Source organism: Vanellus vanellus (assembly GCF_965231255.1).
Source record: "Vanellus vanellus genome assembly, chromosome: Z".
NCBI lineage: Eukaryota > Metazoa > Chordata > Aves > Charadriiformes > Charadriidae > Vanellus > Vanellus vanellus.
This window is the reverse complement of record NC_138908.1, coordinates 77,743,722-77,754,641: the sequence shown is the minus strand read 5'-3', so window position 1 is coordinate 77,754,641 and position 10,920 is coordinate 77,743,722. Positions and strand designations below refer to the sequence as shown.

Genomic DNA, 10,920 nt, shown 5'->3' with positions numbered 1-10,920 from the left:
GGAATGTTGGTTGTGTCTTTGAAACACCCAGCTAGGAGTCTTGTCCTCTACCCTCTGTGCAGAGTTTTTGAGTTGCTCTAAACTTTAATGCAATAGAAATCACATTATATGACACTTTGCTGTTGAGTTTCAATATCAGAAATGATTTGTTTCTCCCTGGATCCTCTGTTTGGAACCAGAAGCACATTTTGCAGTGCTATGGTTATTTATAGGTTGGGCTGAAGCAGCACTAAAAGCATTAGAGGCCATCAGAGAGAACTACTCTGACCAGCTCAAGGGAAACCAAAGGGTGGTTCTTCCTGCAACAGGCAGCAAACCTGTGAAACACCTTGTCAGAAGATGGGGATGCAAGAACTTTGCAGGGGTTTGGGAATGACTGGACAAGCAGAGAGATGGTCTGGGGGGTTATTAACAGAACAAACGCATCAGGCTCAGGAAACCCCTGGAGCTGGTCACACCTTGAAGCTGGAGGTGTACCGAGGGATAACTTAAAGCACAGTAGTCACACCTGCTTGTCTTGTTCTTGTTCTTCCCTAAGCATTTGCTTATGGCTTTCGCTACATAGGGTGATATGGGTGGCTGTTGCTGTGAATCATCTGAGCTTTTTACGGTGATAACCCACAGCCCATCCCAGGACAGGTGGTATGTAAATGCTGGAGTGACTCCTGCAAAGACACAAGGTAAGATGCTGTGTATCCAGTAAGTCCTCTTACCCTGCAGGAGTAAAATAAAAGTGAGAAAAGCAGAAAAAAAAAAAAAAAAAAGAGGCAAGGTACAAAAAGCCCCCAACCAAGTACAGCCCTCCCTTTCCGCAGGTACGGACACCTCCAAGCCGGGCTGGGCAGCGGGAAGGGACCAGGACCCTGTCCACCTGCACATGACGCCCCAGGAACCCGGTCGGCGACTGCATCCCTCTCGAAGAATCCCGTGTCAGTGTGCCCAGCTGTGGGTTCCCTTCCAGATGTATTCATCAAGATGTGATTCTGCCCCTCTACTCCGCTCTGGTGAGACCCCACCTGCAGTACTGCGTCCAGCTCTGTGGTCTCCAGCACAAGAAAGACACGAACCTATTGGAACGGGTCCAGAGGAAGGCCATGAAGGTGATCCGAGGGCTGGAGCACCTCTCCTATGAGGAGCGGCTGAGAGAGTTGGGGCTGTTCTGCCTGGAGAAGAGAAGGCTCCGGGGAGATCTTATTGCGGCCTTCCAGTACCTGAAAGGGCCTACAGGAAAGATGGAGAGGGACTTTTTACTCAGGCATGTACTGATAGGATGAGTGGTAATAGCTTCAAACTGGAAGAAGGTAGATTTAGATTAGATATTAGGAAGAAATTTTTCGCTCTGAGGGTGGTGAGGCACTGGAACAGGTTGCCCAGAGAAGCTGTGGAGGCCCCATCCCTGGAGGTGTCCAAGGCCAGGCTGGATGGGGCTTTGAGCAACCTGGTCTGGTGGGAGGTGTCCCTGCCCATGGCAGGGGGGGTCGACTAGATGGTCTCTGATGTCCCTTCCACCCCAAACCATTCCAAGACTCCAGGTGCTTCGGGGGGGACCCTGCGCCCGCCGCAGCCCGAGGCCCGGGCAGTTGCCATGGCGACGGTGGGGGGGTTGGGGGGGGGAGGGGGGCGGGCGCGGCAGCGCCCCCTATCGGCCGTCGCGGGATGGCGGTGACAAGGGCTGTGTGTGCGTGCCCGCCCCGCCTCGCCCCGTGTCGCCCCGCCCCTCCCCTCAGCGGGGCGGCTCCGCCCCCTCTCACGGCGCCACCGCCCCGCCCTGAGGCAGCGGGGCGGCATGAGGAGAGCCGGGGGCGGCTGGCGGGGCCGCAGCTGAGGTGCGGCTGTCGCCGCCATGTCGCTGCTGTGCGTGCGAGGTGAGTGAGGGCGGCGGCCGGGGGGACGACGGCCCGGCCGGGCGGAGCCGGGGGTAGCCGATGGCGGGAGCGGCTCAGGCCGGGCCGGGCGCTGGGAGGCCCGGGCTGTCCCGCCCCGGCTGTGAGGCGGGAAAGGGGGGGGTGACTCCTACCTCAGTTGTGGGGAGAAGAGGTGTGAGGTGTCCGTCCCCGGGGAGGGGGGGAGACCAGTGCGGCTGTGGAGGGAGGCGGGGATGGAGGAGCCGTGTCCGAGTTTCGGAGTTTGTTTGAACAGGAGTCGGAGCGGTGCCGCTGCGGGATGGAGCGGTGCTCGCAGGAAGGAAAGGGAGGGGAGGGCGGAATGGGGGCTGTCTCTGGCTTTAGCGTTGCAGTCCTCACTCGCCCTACGCTCGCCTATAACATGTATTATGGTTTCAGGCACGGTGCTAGTCGTCTTCTCGCCCCGCTGCCGGGCTCCGTTCCCTTGCTGAACAGGTTGCTGAAAGGCGGCACTTTCTCATGCAGGCTGGGTTGTAGCGCTGGCGGCTTGCTCTCGGTCTCCCGCTGTCAATGCCTTGCTCTCTTGTGCCAAAAAAAAAAAGAAAAAAAAAAAAAAAAAAGGTAAAATCCCTCGAGAAAACCATCTGCTGGGACTTATGCTGCCGGGACGTGTCTCCTGTCGGCGTTCTGCACCAAACACTGTGGTCACGGGGTGTCCCCGGACGCCAGCTGTGCCCTGCGGCTTAAAAGTATAGTTTTAATGTTCTCAACTCCTTTGCCAGGTATGATAAAAAAAGTTGCACTGCTGTGCTGCTGACAGTTTAGCTCTTCGCTCGCGTCGGTTGATAGCTCTTCATCCAGCTGTTCTTCACTTTTTTGAATCAAAATCCTTGTGTTGGTGGTGGTGTTAATAAAAAGATGCCAGCACAGTGTCTTGAGAGTGCATCATTTTGGGGAGAGCGCTGTTCTTGTAGGATAGAGTTTTTAAGTTAACTTTCAGCCCTTTGATTGAACATCTGTCGTGTTTAAGGAGTTGGGAGAGGTGTGTAAGTGCAAAATTTATCTTAAAATTGTTTTTGATCCAGTTCTGTGTAATCTCTGAAGCATTTGTAGCATCTCTGGTAGACTTGTCCATTTTGAAAGCGTTGCTAGAATGTCTTCGTTGAAGCTGATTCTCACTAGCTCAAGGATGCTTACATGTTACAGATGTTTCTTCATTCTTTTTGGTGGCTTATCATCAAAACGTTCTCAGGCTGTCCTTTGAAGAAATCTGGTTTTGTTGCCACTTGGAGCTGTGTTAAAGATGTATTTATACCCCATCTACTAAGAGCAGTGAAAAAACATGAACTGGATGATTGAGTTACTGAAGCTAAAACCTTTTCAGGGTGTTAATTCTTGGTCTGTGCAGTCGTTGGGACAAAGGTATTTCAGCAGCCTGGAATGATGCACTCTTGTGTTTGGCTTATTCTTTGGTTAGGTGTAAAGATCTAAAGAAGAGGCTTGAGGTGGCTGGTGACTTATGTGATGGAGAATTATTGTGAAAATTATATCTTTAATTTCCAGCTGTAGTGTGCTAAGACAGTAGAAAAGAAACAGTGATATTTTAGATGATACTGAGCAATTTTATTATAAGAATGCAAAATTTAGTCAACTTATTAAGCTTGAAGAAACATGTTTTCTGAAATAGCCATGGCTGAAAGAATGAGCTGATGACATCCCTTAAGTACGAACCATTAAACATAAATGGAAGTATGGTGAGGTAGGGCAGTCTGAAAAACAAAAAGATACCAGGAACTGAGATAAAAGAATAACTTTCAGGGCATGGAGAAGAAGAGTCTATTAACTGTCACTTTAAAAAAAAAAAAAAGTGGCTTTTTTTTGCATTTTCCCTTTCCGCTGGCATGAAAAAATCTTGCTGATAAAGCAATGCAGCTGTTAATAAGAAAGTTGAAAAAGCTGCTTTTTTTTCCATTAAAAATGGTACGCACGTAAGACTGTATAGTATTGTGGGGTTGGATGTTGTAGACCTGAGATTAAAAAAGAAAGACAACAAAAAACCCTGTGAAATAAATGTAGGCGACTGGGACACTGTTAATAGCCTCTGAATTGCAGTTTAACAGATAAAGGGAAATGTGGAAAAACCCTTAAGTGGCAGTGTAACAAGAAGCCTGGCAGCCAGAAAGATAGTGTTGTAATTCATTGATTTATTCCCCCCCACCCTTGAATTATACACATTAATAGTATTTTAATGAATGGCTAATCTAAAACAGTGCACACCAGACATGTCTGAGTGCCGCCTGTGTTCCTGAAAAAGCAGCTAACGTACGTGGCTTCTTGATCTCATGTTTAGTAGTGAGTTTCTTTTACATTTTCTTCTTAGAGAACAAACTGGCTAACTTTTTTTCAGAATCATTGAACTGTATCTGTCATAGAAGTACCTGACAGAAAATCTAAGCTCAGAGGAATTGTTGAGTACTGGGCTCACCTGCAGGTATTCAGAGTGAAGTGAGCCATTGGTAACAGGCTGTTGTAGGAGCAAATTAAGGGATTCTTTTGGAGCAGGAAAATCAGCAGAGGGTGTAAGTGAAGTGAAGGAGAAAAGAAATCCTGAATATTATATGATTGAGGCTTTTAGAGGAGACTTCTTTGTATTTTGATTTTCCTGCTTAAGTGCAAAAGAGATTGCATATACTCCTGTTCAGAGCAGCTGTGTCTGGATTATGTCTGATAATCTTCTCTTGGCATAGTTTGCTTTATTAGTTTGCATTTAGCGTTGTATTTGTGGAAATAGCACATATTAAATAAAACTAATCCCAGTGAAGCAGTCTAGTTTTCCCATCAGTCTTGCATTGTTAACATTCTTCACCTTCTTTTGGAATCTTAATTTTACCCCAGATCTCAATTTAATTAAATTTCTTCTTCTGATCTTTCCTGTCTTCTGACTTCCACTTAGAAATAACTGCTATCTCAGCACAGCTTGCAAGGGTCATAGCAAAGGAGGACCCTGCTGAGGTTGGATCACATGGTCATGGCTGCCCTGTTGTTGGTTCCTTTGCTCTGATCGCATCATTTGCCTGAGACATACTTCAGACCCTTTCCCTTGCTCACTTCTATTACATCCTACTTTGTCCCTAGCTCTTGCTATCTCAGGATAGTGATGGTTCTCTTCTAGTTTTCTTCCTCTCTGCGTTATAACAGCTTATGTCGTGTCTTCAGTGCTGTTGTATAACTTCTTGACCTACCTTATCCATCTGATAATTACAGTAAAAACTGTGTCTCTCTGTCTCATACCTTGCCTGTCCTGTTCACTGGATCAATGTCTGAAATGCTTTGCTTTTGCAAAGCTATTGGCAGTGGGGGTCTTCCCTCATCCTTGTGCTTGGCTTAGTCCCATGAGGGCATAGTGCTTTTGTCTCGGGGCCTGATCCGCAGCATATGTTTGAGATTTGGCTATGTGAGGTATGTAGGAGATTGAGTTAGGTGGTCTCTTCTGGTCTTGCACTCTAAAAATTTTAAAGTTGGTGACTGCTGTGTGAAATGATACCGTCTTGAAGTTAGGGATGTTATTTTTTTGCCTACTGTTTGTCTTGCTGCTGCTCTGAAGAGCTGGAAAAGCTTTCTTACCTGTTGACATTTTTGCTTTGTCAGAATAGGCGGAGCATTGGAATACTACTTGGTGAACTTGTCCACCAAATTAAACTCTGTGGCTATCCCAGTGAAAGAAGCAAACAAGGAAAATGGAAATGGATGTTAATGATAACAGAAATGAAAACATGTTTATCTTGTGGAGTACTTAGAAATATCCATAACCAGAAGCCTGGTGGTCAAGTGTCAGGCCTTTTTCTTTGTGTTTATAGGATTTTTTTTCTTCCTGATGCAATAGCCTGAACTTACCTTGGTGTTCTCTGTAGGGCTGAATGCAGTGCCTCCAGCTCTTTCTGTCTCAAGGGTGAAGGTCTCTAGTTGGAACTCCCCACATTGCACACTTGTAAATAGTGCTCTTAGCAATAGAGTAATTGTACTGCTGTGTTGTGACAGTACTCTAAAATGGTTGCAGAATTGGGAAAACAAAAAACCAAACCCTGCCTGTCTTTATGTAGATCACAATGGAAAAGAACAGAATTGGACGTTAAAAGTGGTAGCAGAAGTACAGGCTATAAAGGAAGGGTATTAAAAAAAAAAATGTTTCATGAAGAACTTGCTATGTCAGTATTATGAATGCCTTTTCTCTATCTGCAACTAGTCAGGAGGTCACCAGTGTATGTAGTGTTGGGGCAAAATAAAATGCATTAGAAATTTGGATAATAACACTAAGATAAAAGAGTATTTGCTACTAAAGGAGCTTCTTTGCATTGAAACTTAAATTTGGTGTTTGTAAAGCTGTAATGTGTGGCTTAATTGGAGAGAAAACTTAAACTTTCAAGCTGCTTCTGTTATTTAATAATAGGAGTGTTTAAAACCTGCAAACCACATTTGGCTTGTGATGCACAGGTGGTCATCTGTTTTCCTGTTTCAAACCCTTGCTCTTTCAGCTTTGGACACTGTCACTGCAAAAGTTTCAACAGTGTGAAGTTTTAAGTATTTAGGGACTAAGAGCTTCTTGAAATTCCCCTGTGATTTTCAGTGGGATTGAGGAAATGTGCAGAGTTGCTTCCTGAATTTGAATAGCATCTGCTTTCTTCTTGCTCTCTTGGTGTCCTCTCGGTTGTCTCTTTCAGTTTGGGATCTGCCAGGTCAAACTTATTGAAGTTGTTGTTAACATACTGTTTTGATATGCAACAACCTACTGGATTTAATCCAAATGCTGAAAGATCCTACTTTTGAACTGTAACAGTCTGAGAGCTAGTTGCAATTTACACAGTGGCATATAAAGTCCAAGCAAACGAAACTGCTATTTTAAATCCAGGACCATATTTCAAATATTTGACTTGGAGGCATGTGAAGTACATATGTCTGATGGAAAATGATCCTCTTACAAATTTCCTTTGAAATTTTCTCCTGCATATTTTTTTTTATGCCTTGTGATTAAATTTTACTTGATGTTTTGAAAAATACTTTATAATCACTTGGTGAAAGCTATTCTCAGTGCTCTTCCAAGACAGCTTAAACCAGAGTGATGAGCCTAATAGCTCTTGCTCTGTTGCTTTTTCATTCAGATAATTCATTGTGTGGTCTTGCAAACAGCTTGGGAGGTGCTGCGAGGGTGTGTAGGGTCTTCCCTTACTCTGCCTCTTTGGTAGGTTAAAGCTTGCTAGTGTCTGGTATTTTCTTTGTGTGGAAATGTGTGAAAGCAACTTGCTATTCTTGTCTCTTGTTAGATAGAAAGACCTCTGGACTCTGTAGTTTGAAAGGTTTCTCTTTAGTATTTGAATTTGCTTTTCTTTGGAGTCTTTATTTTCTGACCATACTTCTAAAATTTCTATAGAAATTAAAACTGCATTTTATATTCCTGTGTTGATCTCATCATCATTAAATGGAGAACTAAAATCTGCTTTATTCCTATTATTCCTTTATTCCTAAGCTCATGCTTACCTGTGCATACATTAGCCATCTTTGCCAAGGACTTTGCTGAAATAATGTTTTGCTTGCCTACAGTGGCCTGTAAAATTTGGCAGATGCTTTCTGTGATAGGGATTCCTGTTCTATAGGCGTATCCTGGGTGTCTGGTTCAGATATCTCTGCATTTAGCAAGATTTCAGATGGATTTTCTTTTCTTTTAGGCCTTCCTTATACCTGATTGGGCTGCTGTGCGTAATGCTGCTTTTATTATTTGCCTCTTCACTGGCTTGGTTTTGTATTTGCCTCTTGTCCTGCTTGGTTTTGTATAAATGACAAATGCCCAGTCTAGGAGCGAAAGTGTTGAAACGTGTCAGGCATTTGGTACAGTAAACCTCGCTAATCCTGACTGGTCACTCAAGTGGCTAGCTGTTACTGTGTTTCACTGGCTTTCCACTGTATTATGTCATTTCACACTTTAATGGCACGATCCTGCACTAGTAAGTCATATGTCTCAAAATTCTGCATGTTAAATCTGTACAGTTTAGATCAGTCTTTCCAAACTGGTGTTGAATAGTAGGCATCATTTTTTCAGAACTTTAACTCCTTAGACATTTCAGATGTTTGTCTGGTGTGCCCAGTGATCGATCTGTAGGTGCCTGTCGTGCTACAAACCTGCTCTGAATGTCACCTCAAGTATCATACTCTGCTCTCCTTGGAGCCTGTTTTCTAATGTATCAGGATGCATTTAAAGCAAATGTCACTGGGCTATACACCTCTTCACAGACATCTGTGTGGTGGTTATCTAGACCTTCTGCTTTTTATTATTTGTATCTTGGATGTTTAATGTCATCTTCACTTACTGATGGGCTGGGAAGTACCTGGTCTCACAGGTACTTGCCTCTCCCCAAGCATGGGGCAAATGTTTATTGCATGCCTGCTGCTTCTTCACCATTAGCAGTTAAGTCAATGAATGGGATGGGAGGACAATATTCTTGTGGTGTGTTTTTTTTTTTTTTCCTAATATAATTAAGTTTTTTTGTTATATTTAACTCACTTTCCCCTGCATCTAACTTCCTACACCTAGGGCCACCCAACCTGTGTTGATACTGTTTTTCTTGTGTATTTTGCCATGGTTTATAACTCTCTGGGATGGAATGGACTTCAGCTGTCCTTCCTACTTGAGGAGTAGGGGCTTTTTGGCCCCTCTTAATAAAAGATTACTGCATCTGGCATCACAGTTCTGGTTCATATTTATTCTTCTCAGTCAACAGTACTGTACTGTTCAACATCTTTGTCGGTGACATGGACAGTGTTGAGTGCACCCTCAGCAAGTTTGCCGATGATACCAAGCTGTTCAGTGAGATAGACACGCTGGAGGGCAGGGGTGTCATCCAGAGGGACCTGGATGGGCTGGAGAGGTGGGCCCAAGCCAACCTCATGCAGTTCAACAAGGCCAAGTGCAAAGTCCTATATCTGGGTCGGGGCTACCCAAGCACAAATACAGGCTGGGCGGGGAATGGCTGGAGAGCAGCCCTGCGCAGAAGGACCTGGGTGCTGATTGACAAGAAGCTCAGCATGAGCCAGCAGTGTGCAATCGCAGCCCAGAAGGCCAACCGTATCCTTGGCTGCATCAGAAGTGTGGCCAGCAGGTCAAAGGAGATGATTCTGCTCCTCTACTCCACTCTCGTGAGACCCCACCTGGAGTACTGCATCCAGCTCTGGAGTCCCCAGCATAAGAAGGACATGGACCTGCTGGAGCGTGTCCAGAGGAGGGCCACAGGGATGATCTGAATGCTGGAGCACTTCTATGAGGAGAGGCTGAGAGAGTTGGGGCTGTTCAGCCTGGAGAAGAGAAGGCTCTGTGGAGATCTTATTGTGGCCTTCCAGTACCTAAAGAGGGCCTACAGGAGAGCTGGGGAAGGACTTTTTACTCAGGCATGTAGTGATAGGATGAGGGGGAACGGCTTTAAACTGGAAGAGGGCAGGTTGAGATTACACATTAGGAAGAAATTTTTCGCTTTGAGGGTGGTGAGGCACTGGAACAGGTTGCCCGGAGAAGTTGTTGAGGCCCCATGTCTGGAGGTGTTCAAGGCCAGGCTGGATGTGGCCTTTGGCAACCTGGTCTAGTGGGAGGTGTCCATGCCTATGGCGGGAGGGTAGGAACTGGACGATCTTCAAGGTCCTTTCCAACCTAAACCATTCTATGATTCATATGAACTCTCCAGCATTTCTCTGTTTAACTCTCTTTATATGACTAATACTGTTTTGTTTGAGTTCACAGATTTCAGTATATAACTGAAATATATATATATATGTAACCTTATATATAACCTTATGAAATACACTCTAAACATCTTTATTTCTAGTTCAGATGGGAAGAAAGCTTCAAGTTTAATCCAGATTAAAAAAAAAGTTAAATCAAGAAACCTCTAGTTGATAGCTTCATGAAAAGATGTTAGTGAGGTTTACTTGGCATATTGCAAAAAGCTGAGACGGCAACCTCCTTCACCAGGCTTTCAAACTAGATTCTTTAATGTCCTTTTAAATTATTTTCCCCGTTATTAACTTTGAATAATTGAATAATTGCACTTCTAACTAACAAATAACACACTGAGTACATACAGGTATTAGTGACCTTTTCCTTCTTGTGCAGCATGGTGTGCAAGAGATTGTGGCTGTCAGATCAAGTTAGATGGCGAGAAGTTCTCAGTTGAGGAATTCTTTTTGATTGGTGTTGGTTGAACTTCGTAAGTGCCATGTTATGGCATGAGTACATGTCCTACTGTTGTGGAAAGGAGCAAGGAATTGAAGTGTGTTACTGGCAGGTATTCTGTCTCTCTGATAGCTAGGTAAGAGCATCTTAAAAATGAATGGGAATAGTGCCAGCTAATGGTTGTGACTCAGTTTACGTTGCCTCTAGCACACTGCTCTTGAGTGTCGATATGTTCATCCTTTTGTCAGATGAGTTGGAGTGGGATTTGGAAAGAACTGTAAGGGAGTTGTATACCTGCATGCAATATGGAAGTGTATGTTCGGAGAACTTCAGTTTATGGAAATCCTATGATGAGACAAAATTAAATTGAGGTGATGTCAGGTATATATAAACCTTACCCCCTTTGTTTGCAGGATATACTTTTGCTGGCCAGGCTTACATTTCTGGGCAGGGTGCATGGGTTAGAACCTGTGTTAAAGGGATTAAAAAAATGGTTTTGTTCCTTTTTACTTGCCTGTTGGGAAGTTGGGGCATTTAGAAAGATAAAGAAGGTATGATCTTTGAACAACTTTGTGCTGACCTCAGACTCCTGATGTTCTTCCCTGCGGTTGAACATCTCGCGTGAATGGAAAGTGAATTGGACTGGAATAGCATGTCTGATGAGGGATAAGAGGAGGCGTCTTGTTTGAGATAATCTCTAGCCTAAAATTGTTGGCGAGTTTTAGAAGTTTGGCTTCCAGCCTTGACTGTGTCCCTTTAAGGAATACTGGTTTTAACCTTATTACTTAAAGCTCCTGTGACTTAAGTCTCTTAATTCTTTACAGCTAAATGCTATGCTAAACAGACTCCAGCATTTCCACCATG

General features: G+C 44.5%; 1 protein-coding gene across 1 annotated transcript in view; it reads left to right on the top strand.

The window, feature by feature from the left end:
• Positions 1 to 1,843: 1,843 nt before the first annotated feature.
• The window catches only part of LOC309683434 (protein unc-13 homolog B-like), a gene marked incomplete at its 5' end in the record, with an annotated part of 225,302 nt that continues 216,225 nt past the window's right edge, over positions 1,844 to 10,920 (top strand). The window contains one exon of the mRNA XM_082497718.1: positions 1,844 to 1,865. Coding sequence (XP_082353844.1) covers positions 1,844 to 1,865 — 22 coding nt within the window. The remainder of the gene's footprint in view (positions 1,866 to 10,920) is intronic.